Genomic DNA, 16457 nt, shown 5'->3' on the forward strand with positions numbered 1-16457 from the left:
TACATCCAAAGTGCTACTGAACCTTTAAACTATCTATTACTATAACACCAAAATGGACTGTTAACTGTGTTTAACTTTCATTGATTCACATGTTATACTTAAATTTCAAGTGTGTTAAATTTCCTTAGCATTTCATTCAAAATACATTTTAAGAAATACATCAATTGTATCTTTTTCCTGGAGCAATATGTTATTCTCGTGCAATGAAACCCATTAACAAATAAACTGACCTAATGTTCATCTCGATGTCAAAAGCTGACCATGGAGAAGGGTGCTGGTAATTTGATAGGGCTATTTAAGCCAATCTACAGATGCTATCTGTAACTCTCTGGAATTCCATGTTGTTATAACTTCGCGCTCTTATCAGAAATTCTGTGGGAAATTGAAAGCTACAGACATTTTAGTAGGAGTAGTAGCCTGGCTCCCTGGCTGCATAGTTATTTTTTATATAAATACTGCAAGCGAAATAAGAAAATCTTAGCCTCTAAAATAGCACGTTTTATCTGATGGCTGAACCATACCTATGTTTGGAGCCAGTAGCAATAAAAATGTCAATGTAGAAACAACCTGCTGGAGTTACTTTCCTTTTAATGAATAAACATATGAGCCGTGCCATGGGAAAACCAACACAGTGGCTTTGCGACCAGCATTGATCCAGACCAGCCTGCGCATCCGCGCAGTCTGGTCAGGATCCATGCTGTTCGCTAACGGTTTCTCTAATTGCTGTAGGCTTTGAAAACGAACAGCATGGATCCTGACCAGACTGCGCGGATGCGCAGGCTGGTCTGGATCCATGCTGGTTGCAAAGCCACTATGTTGGTTTTCTCATGGCGCGGCTCATATATATGTAAGTAAGAACAAACATAGAGACGGGAGCCAGTCTATAGGAGTAGCTACATTTTAGCCGTCCTGGGATAAAGTGAGCTATAACCGATCATAAATCATGTCAATTAAAGAGTATTTATGTACACAAACCTGGGAAAGACGGCAAGGTTGACTATACCGTTGCTTCTTTGGTCAATATCATGCAATTTATAGCCTGCTTCCGGCGATGATTTAGGATCAAAGACTAGATTAATGGAAATAAGTAACGCGCACTCAAACTTCAACGTAATAATGTGAAAATGAAATAATTTGGATACAAGGTGAGGTATAAAAATGTTAAAATTTCATGTATTTTTTCTAAAATATTTTGAGTTTGAAAGTTAATGTATTACACTAAAATTCGTTTTATTTTGTGTCGTGCAACTGTAAATTAACGTCATTCAAATCTGGTTAATATAAAAGCAAATCAACTTAATTTTTGTTGAACAGGTATTAGGACATATTTATTTATTCAGTATTCTAGAATTTCCCAGTAATGTGAGTCCATTGTACCACTTATAATTAATACATGCATTCTGTAGAGAAGTTTGACAATACTGTATATTATGTTGTCTAGGTTTTCAAAATCAGAAACGAAGCAAGAAGAACTTTTCTCAGGCTAAAGTGTTGAAGTTCAGTTGTGATTGTCATGCCCTAGGATATGCTAATGGATTGATGGAGAAGTATATTGATTCTGTTTCATTGCATTTTTTTTAGACAAATTTACAAATATTTCATTTTCTACAGATTTTTATGACATGTGTTTAACGAGTTAATTTAGTAGTTCTAAAACTTATTAATTTTCACTGCTTACATTTTTTTTTATTTCTGATTTTGAACAATATTATACCTGAAGCGATTACTTTACTAAATACACAAATTATTAATACTTATCACAAAAAGACCTAACTTTATTTCCAGCGCATAAATCAGCTATTGCGTTTCCCATACATATTTTACTCGAGTCTGAAAATTATTTAATATTACATGGTCATTTATTTTTTCTGCGAAATATGTATTTTTCAAATTTGTTATTTGCAGTCTGCAATGTATATTTGTTTGATTTTTTTTATTTTGCCGTTTTCAACAGTATTTCATATAACTTCACATATAAGTTTAATTTCATTTTTAAACTTTTCTAGTCAAGTTTCTATTTGGAAAAAAAATTCTAAAAATGAAAAATTACAGAAAAGACTATCGAATTCTTTTACCCGGTTCGCCACTTTCAGACATTTAATTGATTATTCTGCATGGCTGCATTTTTTTGCGCCAATGTCTGTTTTCCGTTTATTTTTTAAAAGGTTGTGCGTTTTTTTTTCTTTTTTTTTTCAGGAACGTCTGGATTCAGATACAGAAAGTAACATGGCAGACATGTACTCATTTAAAGCAAGTGAAAACCTTGAAAGTACGTAAAATATGTTATATATTTTTATTTCTTTTTTAAATACAAATGTAGTTGGAATGTTTGGACAAAAGGTTGTATAATTTTATAATACTTTAAGTTTTTTTTTTGCTGACAAAATGTATTTTACCTGTCAAAAAGAATTCTCATAAGTGAAATTTACATTTCTTTTTAGAGTATTAAATTAGTAGAAGTGCACCATATGACGTAAGACCTTTTCTTTTGATAATACAAAGAAAATTCTACAGCACAACTGACATACATTTGTACTTAATATTTGTTTAGCAATGCACGTAAATTTAACGAAAACATCAGTATTTAAAATATCGGTATGTTTAAATATGCACTCCTCAGAAGTGCTGATTTTCATACGTGCGTATTTTTATATTGTTTTTAGAGCACGAACAACGATACACATCATAGGATATTGACGTCAGTGGAAACAAAATGTTTGTACTAGTTGATCGCAGGAATATTAATGAAAAAGTTAAAAGGTATGGATATAACGATAGATGATTCTGTTACATTATTACAACTTGTTACTACATGTATTTCAATATCATGAAACCCTAATGATATTGTATAAACATTTGATTAGATTTGTCTAGATACGAGAGGAAAATGAAAGCAGTTTAAAGGGATAAAACAAGTTTAAAAATTAGCGGTTAATTTATGTTAGAAATGGAAAAAAAAGAAAGAATGACTAGAATGTTGAATTAAAATCTAACAACTCCCAATGAACTTACTGCAACTTTTAAGCGAATTCAAATGCCAGATACTTTTAATATAATTTTCTTATAAATAAGATATTTCTTATCTTAATTCACCTGGAAATAAGTAGTTAATTTGTTTTTCAATGTAATTTCGATAACAGGATTAGGTACGCTTATTGGGAATGGACATTATGTTTGGTGCATTCCTTGTTGTAATACCTGGTTTTTATTATGGGGAGCTTATAAAGGCAGAAAAAAAGAGGTGATCAAAATTGTAAACATTAATGTAACATTAATTAGTGATATGTAATATGGAAGTAATATGGTTACTGCTTCCGCTAACCACCCCTCGTCCGTCTTATGACTTGATCTAAATGTTTTGCTGTTAGCTGGCTCTTTCAGTAGGTAGAGCGCAGATTCAGGATAAGCAGGGTAGTCCGTTCGATCCCAAGGTGAGAGGGGTATATGTTCATGGGAGTAATTTGATAAAAGACAGTAGGGTTGGTAAAATGTGAAATCTGTCTCCTGCAGCTCTATATAGATCGGAAACTATATCTTTTAGTTGTTAATAGTAACCTTAGAACAAATGTTACATAAATGTATTTACAGACATTCAGTGATAGGGATGAAGTGGAGGCCTTATCGATAAAGAGTCCCCAGTTCAGGAAATGGCACAGTGCTGAGAGTATTTTGAAAGTTAAGAAAGGTTGGTAATTGTTATTGCATTAATTCATTTCTATTGCTTGAATCTGTGAAATATCCGCATTTTAGCTCACCTGTCACGAAGTGACAAGGTGAGCTTTTGTGGTCGCCTGGCGTCCGGCGTCCGTCCGTCCGTTCGTAAACTTTGCTTGTGACCACTCTAGAGGTTACATTTTTCAATGGATCTTCATGAAAGTTGGTCAAAATGTTCATCTTGGTGATATCTAGGTCAAATTTGAAACTGGGTCAACCGGGGTAAAAAACTAGGTCAGTAGGTCTAAAAACAGGAAAACGTTGTGACCTCTCTAGAGGCCATACTTTTAAATGGATCTCCATGATACTTGGTCAAAATGTTCACATTGATAATATCTAGGTCAAATTTGAAACTTGGTCACGTGCCATCAAAAACTAGGTCAGTTGGTCAAATAATAGAAAAACTTTGTGACCTCTCTAGAGGCAATATTTTTCATGGGATCTGTATGAAATAAAATTTGGTTGAATGTTCATTTTAATGATATCTAAGTCAGGTTTAAAACTGGGTCAACTGCGGTCAGAAGCTAGGTCATTAGGTCTAAAAATAGAAAAACCTTGTGACCTCTCTTTTCAATGGATCTTCATAAAAGTTGGTCTGAATATTCATCTTTATGATATCTAGGTCAAGTTCGAAACTGGGACAACTGCGGTCAAAAACTAGGTCAGTAGGTCTAATAGTAGAAAAACCTTTCGACCACTCTAGAGGCCATATTTTTCAATTGATCTTCATGAAAATTTGTCTGAATGATCATCTTGATGATATCCAGATAAAGTTTGAAACTGGATCACGTGTAGTCAAAACTAGGTCAGTAGGTATAAAAATAAAAAATATTGTGACCTCTCTAGAGGCCATACTTTCATGAGATCTTCATGAAAGTTGGTGAGAATGTTCTCCTTGATAATATCTAGGTCAGGTTCCAAACTGGTTCATGTGCCTTCAAAAACTAGGTAATTAGGTTCAGTAATGGAAAATCCTTGTTTAATAAAAATGCTGTGATAAATCCAGGATGACAGAAATGTGAAGTCTGCCCGGGTCGCGAACCTGAGCTGACCGGCTGCCTGACACATGCTCTCTTTAACGTGACTAAGTCCGTACCTCGATCCCCCCACCCCCAAAGAATTTGTAAATTCGTCCGTTGCAAGACTGTCCAAGCAAACCTGATTGTCAAAAAGTATGACTTCAGTTAGGTACTCGAACTTTGGACCTACCGACTGGGCTAACTGGCTACTTAACACATATTCTCTCTAAACGTAACGTAATGTAAAGTAAATCCGTACCGCGAAAATGATATATCACCGATATTTTATTACAAAAATATATCTAGAATATTTGTTAATCATGTCATGTTTTCCATAGGAAACTACTAAGATTTTTTTTCAATTAAGCTTGGTCATCACGATTGATAGACCATACTTCCTATAATCATGCTGATTCTGTCCAGGCTGTACTATATTAAACTAGTACTTCCGTGTTACTTTCTTTTGAAATTGTTTCTTGTGCTTATCATTTACGGAGAAAACCAACGAAGTTTTGTTTAACACAATTATTGTTCAAAAAGTGGTTTATACACAAAAACAAACAAACAAACACGAGTTGTCATTTTAACTTCATTCTTTATATTTTACAATAAAGCAGCATTATTTTTTCAGGTGAAATGTATAAAGTGAGATTTCATGAAGATGGTTCCTAGTAAGTCCGGAATATGGCTCGTATTTGAAGAAAAAATGTGATTGTTTGTAAAAGCAGTTTACATGAAATATAGTTTGAGCTTTTACTCAAAATGTTGTTCTTTCTTTATATTCAACGGATGTTTTTTTTTTTGTAGTGCAAGTTAGCATAACCTTAAAAAGAGATGCAGGCAAACCTGTGTTAAAGACCACCTCTGAACAGAGGCCACCTGACTCTAAAGACCACATGTTTTGTTTTCAGTTTTAACATTTATTTAGTCTGTGACTACCTCCAAATAAAGACCACAATTTGGCTCTACCTAGTCTTGTCTTTATAGACAGGTTTGAAAGTATATGTAAAAGTACACTCGAAGTTTTATCTAGCATTAGTGCAGTGACTGACCCATACATTTTGGTCTGTCCGTTTGTCTCTCTGCATGTCACAAAGTTTAAATGTGCATATCATGTGAAACAGCAATGCGGATTCACACCAGTTCATTGTTTTGTGATCAGAGTTTTATAATACTTTATATTCTAATGGGCCCGCTTTTACCAAACTTTACATGACTGGCCAGTGCCTATAATTTTCATTGGAGTTATGGCCCTTAATTTGTCATATCTTACCCCGTATTGGCAAGCTCATTTTAAGCGATATCTATATACTAGTACGTGTTTATACCAAGCTGCGAAATCTCTATATTCATGTAGTTATCATGTACATTTTTCGCTGACGAAGTAAATGTAATAAATATACACTTTTATTTAATAATAATATATATTTATCCACAATTCAAGTGTAGACCTGTACCATTGAAAAGCATTACTGAGCAGACATATTTCATCCATTTACTTTCATAATCTACTAAAACAGATGTTATAAGCAATGTAATTGTACCCTGGCAGTTCAGTGGATATAATATCATAATAAGAGTATGGTTACAATACATTCCAGAACTCGAAAACTATTCGGTGTGATATAACTGTTGAAAAGCAGAGAGGGGCACGCGAAGTCTTACTCCACCAAGGAAGGCTGAAAAATCGCCATATGAACTTAATTTCTGCGATGTGACCAAACAAAGAATTAACTGGAAAAAACAGAAATTTAATGGCGATTTTATCGCAAGAAAGTAAACAGTTAATAACTCCAAATATTCCCTATCAATTAATTTTATTTCAAGGATGACGTGAACTAACGTGTTTTTATTTTTTTTATTTTATTATTATTTTTTTTTTTTGCAGCGTTTCAGTGGGATTACGCTATTCTCAAACTTGAAAATAATTTCCTCATTCAAAATGTTATACTTGTCCGATCCGCTTTTCATGTGTTGGAGTAAGCGAATTATTTTAACATACAATTATTCCCTAACTAGCAAACGTGTGCTATTTACACTTTATTCCAAGGGTTTAAATCCTATTCGCTCTTAGCGAAATTTCGTTAAGAGGAGGACGCTGCACTGCAAATATACTCTTTCCTCAGAATGCCTTAGCGAAATTACGCTATCTATAGATTGGATGAACCATAAACTTTATAGTATTGTTTGCGAGGAACATTGTATAAACGTTGATAATTATTCTTGTCTAAGAAGAAAATAACGAATTCCTTCGATACGTACATACATTAGAACTCTAAATGAAGTAGCAACAGTCTCGATTTTAAAGGTTAAGTTCTGCATTTTTATGGCAAATTGATAATACCGCTTAACGATGTTGTAAAAGTAAAGAAAACATTATTCCAAAATGTCAGGATAAAACGATCTGTATACCAAATTGGCATGTTTTTGACATAACTTGACAGTTTGGAAACTGTCAACTGCAAATGGAACGTGTTCTTAGCAGAATAAAGTGGTGAATCGGCGGTAATGATAAGTTATATTTATTTATTACTGTTTAAGATAATCATTTCCAGTAATAGCATTAAAATTCTTAAACTTATGAACAGAAATATATCGAGTTGCTATTGTTCTCAATGATATTCTAATAACAACAAAGTAGAATTCATGTTCCAATAGGCAATGCGCTACTAAATCTACTAAATCTAAACTCATTGGTTTTCGGGCCTACAAATATTTCAAAAATAGCGAAGACAAATAAACCATTGTAAAGAGATTTTTTTTAAAAATAAATGTTCTGTACAACAATATTTTTCACATTTTGGTACTAACTTATTTTCGCTGAGACATTTATATAAAGACTGCTACGTATAAATAAAATTGTCTTCACGAAATAATTAAATATAGACTGTTTTGAAGGAATGAAAGGTATATGTGGAAAAATGCCAAACGATCAATTGAAGGAATGTAGAACAAAAACAATGTCCTGGGCGAATGCAGTTGAACTCACCTGACCCTTTTGCCTCTTTGTGTGCATTTTGCTCATACCAATAAGTCACAACGCCAATCACAAACAGCATAAACATCAAGAAAAATGCTGCAATTCACAATCGATAATATTTCATAATTATCACCACAAAATAACGTGATTTCGATGTAAAAATATCTCAAGAAATTAAGATCTCAGCAATTTTAATTGATTTTTAAGTTCTCTGGATTACATAATGGATAGCTTTTTTTTCCAAGCAGTGAAATAAAGTCACGTTAATGTCGTTTTATGATATTTATTGTTTTACACTTACCGGATAATTTCCATTCTGTGCCTTGTAATAACAACCCAACTGCCGCAAAAACGATCGCAATAAATAAATAGGACGAGACTGAAATCGTAAAATAATATTTTTATCATACACTCACATAACATAAACTATAATAGCTGTCATCCTTTTGAGGGAGATTTAAAATGTTACTTATATATATAAAAAGTGACGGTGTGCCTTAAATGACCAGATAGACATCATAAAAATACGTCTACTTAACGCTTCAGAAACACAGGTCTTTCCACTGGCACTAGACCAGAAAGAAAGTGCCTCTGTACATGTTATACCCTTCATCTAACCCATTTCAATCGTATATTTCTCACATAAAACGCACAGTTCGATAAATGGATACCAGGCATATTAAACAAGCGGTAATTTATCTTCCATCGTGCACCAGTCAAATTGATTCAATATTTACATATTGCAGAGATACTCCACATATTTTATGCTTTCGTAAACGTTACAGAAAATACTTGCGTGAACTTCCCTCATGAACATCCGGTCTAGGGGTACAGCATTGTGCACACATTAGGCAAAATGTAAACAGACAAAAAACAGAATGCAAAATATTCACAGTTTTACAATAAAACTCAAAATGCTGAATCATCTTAGATATGATTTTGAATTTGAAGTCATACATTTGTATACATCTGTACTGTTTATTTAATTCATATTGCACATTTATGCTGCATATACACATTTTACCGTACACGCGTAGTTAAACGACAACTGACATACATTTTCACATCAGCTAATCAGAATAGTTTTGTAATCTAGACCGGAACTTCACTAAAGAAGTTCAAACAAGTTTTTTGTGCAACCTTGAAAAAACTAAAGACTACGCATTTTTTCTCAAAGATAATATGTATTGAAGAAATATGACCGGTACACAATGGAAGATAAATTACCACTTGTTCAATATCTATAGTACACATTTACCGAATTGCGCGGTTTAGGTATGAAATGTGCGAATGAAATGGGTTAGTATATTTTCCCGTTCATGACCATGGTTCTTATAGAATACCTAGGGGTAGGGTATAACGTGTACAGAGGCATTTTCTTTCTGGTCTAGTGCCAGTGTGTTTTTCATCCTAAATCTAATCGATAATTCCTTAGATTAGTTAAATGAATTTTTCAATTTAGAAATCTACCTTTATAGGGCAATTTATCATTATTTGTTAAACAGTCTCATGCAAAAGAAGAATTTCTTACTCTTTAGCAAAGCATAGTGACATAGTAATGTTTTTGCCATATAAAGCTCTTTTTATCGCTAATTCAAGCTCCTGTACCACCACAAATATTTCCAAGTTATTAACATAATGCCTTACTGCTGTTAAAGCCCACGTGAAAAGATATAGTGACAAAGTATACGGAAACTCTGGTAAAAACTTATTTTAGTCGGTAAAAAATTCTGGCGAAATTCTGGATAAATCTAGAATTAAAAATTACAGGATGTATTCAGCCTTTATACGACTTTACCTCATAACTAAATAAAGGAAAAACTTACTGCCCAAATTCGAAAGACTTTTGCCAGGGAAAATGCTACTTTTCTCGCTTGCAATTTCGATCAAGCATTTTTACTAGTTGCATTGTAAAGAATTTTACTATGTGGACCTGTGACGAAGTTTGTAAAGCCCTTTCCTTTTTATTGAAAAATATTTACGTCAGGTTTGGGAATGCAGTTTTCAGACAAGTAATTTGTATTCCAATGGGAACAAATTATGCACCCCTTGTTGCAGATTTGTTTTTATATTGTTATGAAATAGATTTTATGTTGAGCCTTTCTCAATATACACAGGCAGACATTATAACTGCATTTAATAATACGCTATCTGGATAATATACTTAATATGGATACTCCGTTTTTTGATCAGTTAGTGGAAAATATATATCCCAGTGAGCTGCAGTTAGATAAAACTAACAACTCGGATAATACTACTTCATTTCTAGATTTACATCTCTCTATTTACGACAATTTCATACATACCAAAATTTATGACAAGAGGGATGATTTTAATTTCAGTATTGTAAATTTCCCCCATTTGGATCGAGATGTACCCCAGGCTACATCTTATGGGGTATATATATCTCAGTTAATTCGGTTTGCAAGAGCGTGTAGTCATGTTGAATATTTCAATGAACGTAACTTATTTATTACAAATAGGATTCTTCAACAGGGCTACCGTTATTATAAATTACGTAAATACTTTTTTAAATTTTACTATCGTTATTCAGATTTGGTTTTAAAATACAATAGCAATTTAAAATTACTTCTGCGAGAGGTATATCAAAACCCCCGTTTTATGGGGATGTGGTTTACAAGCTTCGGAAGAGTTTGGGTCATGGCAATTTTCCATTTGTATTTAGTAAAGTAATTAAACGTTTTATGAAAAGAGGTTATGACCCAACTGTTTTTGAGACACACCGCATGTTTGGTGTTCAACCCTTTTACATTTGGGCGCTACGCTTTCCTCTTTGATTGTGTCTGACGGATCAGGTGGAGGTCCCTATGATTAGTAGTTCTTAAATCCCACCAGGACTGAGCTATTTTGATTTTCGTCTTCTGGCCTGTTTCCTCGGCCCTTAAGGGTGTTTCCCTTGTTGCTCTGTCTTCTGCAAAGGCATTGAGTACATGCGTTTTAGGTTCTTAAGGATTGCATTTTTATATTATATCTACAAGGGCATCTTTATGTTTTACATTACACACCTTCTGTTGCCTTTACGTATGTTTGGGTTTCATCTGGCGGGGATTACTTTTATTTTCACTGTCTTGTGACTTTGGAACATGGTGGGGGTAAGGGTGAGGTTAGGTGCACCATAAACCGGTTTAAACTCCCCGGTGGTGGTTTTGCCACTGACCGTTCCAAGGCGGTGTCCCACTGTGTTCCTGTATTTGTTTGTTTTGTCCTTATGTGTTCATTTTTGTGTGCGGCGTGCGAGAGTTGTTCGTGTGTGTCTTTAGGGAGGCTGCGTATTTTGTACGTGGCTTTCCCTGTTGGATATTCTTCCTTGTTTTTTATCTATAAATCCCGTACATATAAAACATGAATTTTTATAGTTCATGTTTTAAACCGCAAAGATGCCTCATTTATTGCACACTCTTAACATTACTTTTTACTTGTTATAACATATACATACGTAGAAACTAAATCATATATATTTTTGAAGCGATAGTTTATCTGGTACGAGTTATACAGAATTGATGGTGCATAAAAACTTCACGATGATTCAACACCTAAGCAAGGACTAAGAGATCGCTCACTAAAACATTTATTTTAAATCTAATATATCGAGTAATTGAGCGAAAGATAGATAAACTGTAATTTATGACGAAATACATGTTCTAAAACAGCATTGTAGAGACTTTCGTGAAAACATTCTTTAAACCACTGTTATCCTAGCTGGGCTGAAACCCATACTAAGGAAGAGCAGAAGTCAACGACCTTTACTCCACAACCATTTTAAATGCATCTATACGGAATTTCGACGCTTTGATATATAAACTGAACAGCAAAAGAAATTATCCAGATGTATAACTGGAGAATTTTTTAATAATGAGCTTAATTTTTTAGATTTGACTGGTTTTCTTCATACCATAGTACACATTAAGAACTTCACGTCTTAAATTAAAAAAGTACCAAATGTATTATGAAGTTTTGAAAAACCAGGCTTTAATCAAATTCTACATTGTAGATAAAATTCGACTAAAACGTGCAGAAATACCTTAAATCAAGGTGCAAAAAGGGCATGTCCAGATTTCCATTTAAGATAAACTTCAAATGTTTTTAGGTTTTAATATCTTGTATTTACACACGTACTATCAATCACAAGATAAAATGACTGATACGTGTACAGCTATACTGATGTTGAAATCATTTCATTTCTACCGTATTACGGTCTTTTGAAATTTTCGATTTACAAAACATGTACCACAAGCTACCGTATAGCTGGTTATTTCTGCGGTCAAAATATTCTGCGTTTTGGCTCCGAAAATTGCTGAATAAATTTTTGCTTGTTTCATTTCTGCGTTTTCACATAAAGGAAGAGAAAATTCTGCGTTTCCGATGCTAAGAAGGAGGTAATTCCACGCATAATGCGTCGTCGTGAGAATGACTAGTGCGTGAAAAACAATAAACTAATGAGTTCAGCAAAGTATATTCCAATGCTAGCGCGGTCAGATGGTGTGTATGATGTGTATTTGTCCCTAGATTTAAGGGTCCTTGCAGTTCCAGAAGTTCCCGGGGTGGACAGGGAAGTGATTACATTCCGTAATTTATCATTTACTTCCTGAAGCACACTATCGCCAGTCAAATCCTTTACCCGACTATCATTTTCAGTATCTATCGTAAGACACTCATTCTACCGTTTTTAAGGCCTACAAAACTTGTACAAAATACAACTGCAAACTACGGTATATCCGGTATAAAGGTCATATAAAGGTTACTAAATTATAGGAAGAAATATCTTCACAAGGCACTATTTTGAACAATTTATGTGAAATTCACTCAGTTTATTTTATTCACGTTTTCTGTTGGATTAACAGTTAGCACTTTAATTGACCATCACACTCAATTATATCATTATCGGTAATTGATAGATGACGATAGATGGCGACGGTAATTTTCAATAATTATATATTGTGAACTTCTGATTATATCTGGTAACAAAGCATGAACAAACGGCGAGAAAAGTGCAGATTGTTTTGAGGTTTAAATTTTTGCTTGATAAATATTCTGCTGGAAATAGTTTTGCGATTATACCGAGAGACCGCAGAAACGCAGAAATAACCCACCCATAGAAATAACCCGCTATACGTTAATACTCGTTAATTTTTCCTTTGCTAAAACATGACATATGTTGTTCTAAGTGTATCTAAAGCGTGAAAATGCCTCTACAATTCAACTTGTAAACAATCAATACAATAGTTAGTAATTTGTGACAAATGATCAAGGGCAAAATGAAGTTGTACAGTAACGTCTTATACATTTATTCAATGCAGGGAGTTGTACATTGTTTTACTGTTGCATTTTAGCAATTGAAATTCTAACAGAAGTATAAACCTCTAACAATTTTTTCTGCTTTCTTTATTCAACTGCTGTCAGAATGTTAGTTGCGTTTCACTAGCAGTGTCAGAGTCAGTTCAGACTTTATAAGGAGCATTGTCGTTTGCTTTATTAAGTCAATACAGCGGAAGTACTTTGGCCATGTCTTTACGATAAAATGTTCCATAGTTCGCGTTAGTGGTAAGAAACTATGAAATGGCTAAAACATAGCAATTTATGAAATGAAAATGTGTCTGAATCTTTTATAAGTACGATAAAAATACTTTTCGTACTGGTGAACATCATATCGTACATTTCCAAACGTTAATTTAAATGAATACAAAATAACAAGCAAGTAAGTTTATACTGTGTATTAAGAACAGAAAGAGCAAAAGGTTTGAATTTCATCTAATTTACAAGGTACACAATTACCATTTGTTTCATACAGACAAAAATATCTCAAGCATTCTGAATAACACCTCTAATTCTATACTTACATGTAATTTGAATTTCATTCAAATATCCAAACTATGATCCAGATATACAATTTCGCATGGCTATCTAGCACATACGAAAACATTCTCAAAAATCATTTTGTTTGATAATACTATGTACTACTGAAGTTCATGTAGATAGAAAGGAACTTACAAGCTCTTCCCGGTCCTGGGTTTGATTCAATTCCAGCTTTTAGAAGTAAAACACCAATGAACAAGACTGCACCGATTCTTTTCAGACCACTGCTGAAGCTGATAATACACGTTACTGTTATAACATCCTGACCGCACAAATGTTTGTGTGTGCCAATTCTGCCACGGTATGTTTCCAAATCAACGCCCATTATTCCTGTAAATAAAACATTTATAAATGAGCAAAGAATATGGAAAACATTTAAAACTCAAACTTATTTCAATGTGCTTTTTCATAATCATACTATCATTTTAGAAGCTAGAAACAGACCTATTACACATGTTTCCGATCAGATTCAACAACATTATGTGGCTAGTGTCACATTACATGCTGAACATCTCTTGAATTAACAGTTCTGTCATGAATACTTTTACAGTAAGTTTCCACTATATATACAGAGTGTATACAGAAAAGTGATAACGACGTAAGGACGCGTATTTTGAAAAATACCTTCTTAAAATTCACTCAAGATACATTTGTGTACAATTATTTTGAAACAGGAACACGTTCTGAACAAAGTTTTTAATTCCATTTATTTTTATTTTTTGTTTTGTTTTCCATTTATTTAATGCTTACTGGTGAAATACTGTGTGTATGTTGTTTTTTTTTTTCAGTGAGATAATACATAATACGCACTTTAAATAATATAGCTTTGCCGATCGACTTGTACAATATGTTTTTGCTTAAAGCAGGATAACATTGTAGTCGCACTCTTTATAGTATATTTCTCGATTCAAATTATTTATTTCATTCAAGAGAATTTCATAATGTTATGCAACACAAAGTAAAATAAAATGGAACTTTATGTCGCGTGCGTCTTTCTAACGCGACAACACGTCTGACGTCTTTTTCGTTGACGCGCGTTTGTTTCCCGCATTGAGATTAAAATTTGTTGCAAAATGCGTATCACAACGAAATTCAGCATAAAATAAAAAAGAACATTTGTTTGTTTTGATTGAATATGGAATATATCTTACCTCAATGTGAGAGAATGTTAATATGTCATTCGGGCTACGCGCTCATGAACATATTTGATTTTTCTCACTTCTCAGGGAAACATATTCCATATTCATTTCAAACAAACAAATATCCCTTGTATAAATGTAGGGAGACTTGTGGCCATGGTTTTGAATCATCGGAAAAGTATGAATACTCTTCTTTAGGGTAACATAATAAAAATAATGAAACCTTTTTAAATTAATTTAACACATCAAAACAAGTAAGTCTAAAGCAGTTTAAAAGTACTTATTTTTAATTAGGCTTTCTTGCAATAAGGGAAAAAGAAAGAAGAGCATTGACAGGTACCCTATCATGTATTATATATTTTTAAGGAAACAAATGAAAACAGACAACGGATATTTAAAGGAATGATATTTCAAATTACAATTTTGCAAGCTCTGCTATTAATATTAAAACAATTATTGCTAAGAAATGTTATGCATCAGATACAAAACATGGTACATGAATAATTGTTGCTTAAAAAAGGATTACCGCATCTTTCAGATTATTCCAAAGTTTTTATAGAAGTTTAGAATCGCTTGTTTGCCGTTATATTTCAGAACAATTATAGCAATTTCTCATTGAAGTGCATGAACACCAATCTTTTAAGTAGTATGTGTGTGTGTGTGTGTTCGGGTTTAACGTCTTTTCAACAATTTTTCAGTCATATAAACGACGGCTTTTAAGTAGTAGTCTAAAATAAACTTGATATATGCATTGTCGATTTTTACTGCCAAAGTCTCTATTTGTTGGTATAAATTATTTTCAAATCAGGTTAGCACTTTCTGACGAGAAGACATTTATCGTTTCCACTATATACACTGTATAGAGAAAAGGGAAAACGCCCTCGTTGATAAGTCTGATCAAATTGAAACACTTTCTAAGCAACCCATGGAATATCTATGTGGACTGATTTTTGAAATCTGGCCAACACTTGAAGAATATCTGGAATACAGATAAATGTTATTTGGATAATCTTGGCAGTGTCACCCTAGGAACGAACTTTGCTATAAAATAATGTTTATATTGGAGCAGCGTTTAGTATGAGACATTTTTGAAAATGAACTTTTAGCTATTGCGGCAATGTTTGACAAATCAGAATACGTCAATCGTTATAACCCCTGGATAAGGTGTCACCAATGGAACATCAATATACACTTACGTTACATGCAAGTAAATCTTTACAGTTTTTACTCAATACATGTAGGGAAGAGTGACAACGCCATCTTGCGGCGATGTATTTGATGAATCAAAATAATTTGAACTCTTGGTAGACATTCACACAAGGATCAATAGTGTGATTTTTTTTTAAATGAAGTCACCAGTTTCTGACACGAAAATTTGTAATTCCCGTGTTAAACATTAAAGGCACTACGGCGGCTTTGTTTTTTGTTTTTACCTTTTTCTTTTTCATTTTTTATTGACAGATCACTCTTGGCAGAGGGACACCCAACAAATTTTTCTATGACGAATGTATCTGACTATTGGACCAATGTTTTAGGACGTGAGGTTGTATGAAGATAATTCTATTTTCAGCTCTGGTGGACATTTTTGACGAATCAGAAGCCCGATAAAATGTAACCTAAGGAACATATGTACATAATTTCAAATGAAGTTGTTTTGTCGATTAATACAAATTTGAATATTCGAGGTAGGGAGTCACTCAACGACTCTTTGTGTGAAATTAATTGAAATTT

The 16457-nt window shown here is 33.3% G+C and overlaps 1 protein-coding gene and 1 long non-coding RNA gene across 2 annotated transcripts; one reads left to right on the forward strand and one right to left on the reverse strand.

Annotated features, from left to right (window-relative positions):
* The first annotated feature begins 2663 nt into the window (after window positions 1-2663).
* On the forward strand, window positions 2664-5564 carry LOC123553404 (uncharacterized). Its single transcript, XR_008369886.1, has 3 exons — window positions 2664-2760; window positions 3589-3685; window positions 5365-5564. It is a non-coding gene; the product is annotated as an uncharacterized LOC123553404 (long non-coding RNA).
* Window positions 5565-7377: 1813 nt separating this feature from the next.
* LOC128558366 (uncharacterized) lies at window positions 7378-13921 on the reverse strand. Its single transcript, XM_053547339.1, has 4 exons — window positions 13723-13921; window positions 8015-8092; window positions 7723-7809; window positions 7378-7439 (listed from the first exon to the last, which is right to left on the reverse strand). The coding sequence occupies exons 1-4, from the start codon at window positions 13910-13912 to the stop codon at window positions 7378-7380; spliced, it is 417 nt and encodes a 138-aa protein (XP_053403314.1). The 5' UTR covers window positions 13913-13921.
* Window positions 13922-16457: the final 2536 nt, after the last annotated feature.

This window comes from Mercenaria mercenaria, chromosome 1 (assembly GCF_021730395.1).
Source record: "Mercenaria mercenaria strain notata chromosome 1, MADL_Memer_1, whole genome shotgun sequence".
NCBI classification, from domain to species: domain Eukaryota; kingdom Metazoa; phylum Mollusca; class Bivalvia; order Venerida; family Veneridae; genus Mercenaria; species Mercenaria mercenaria.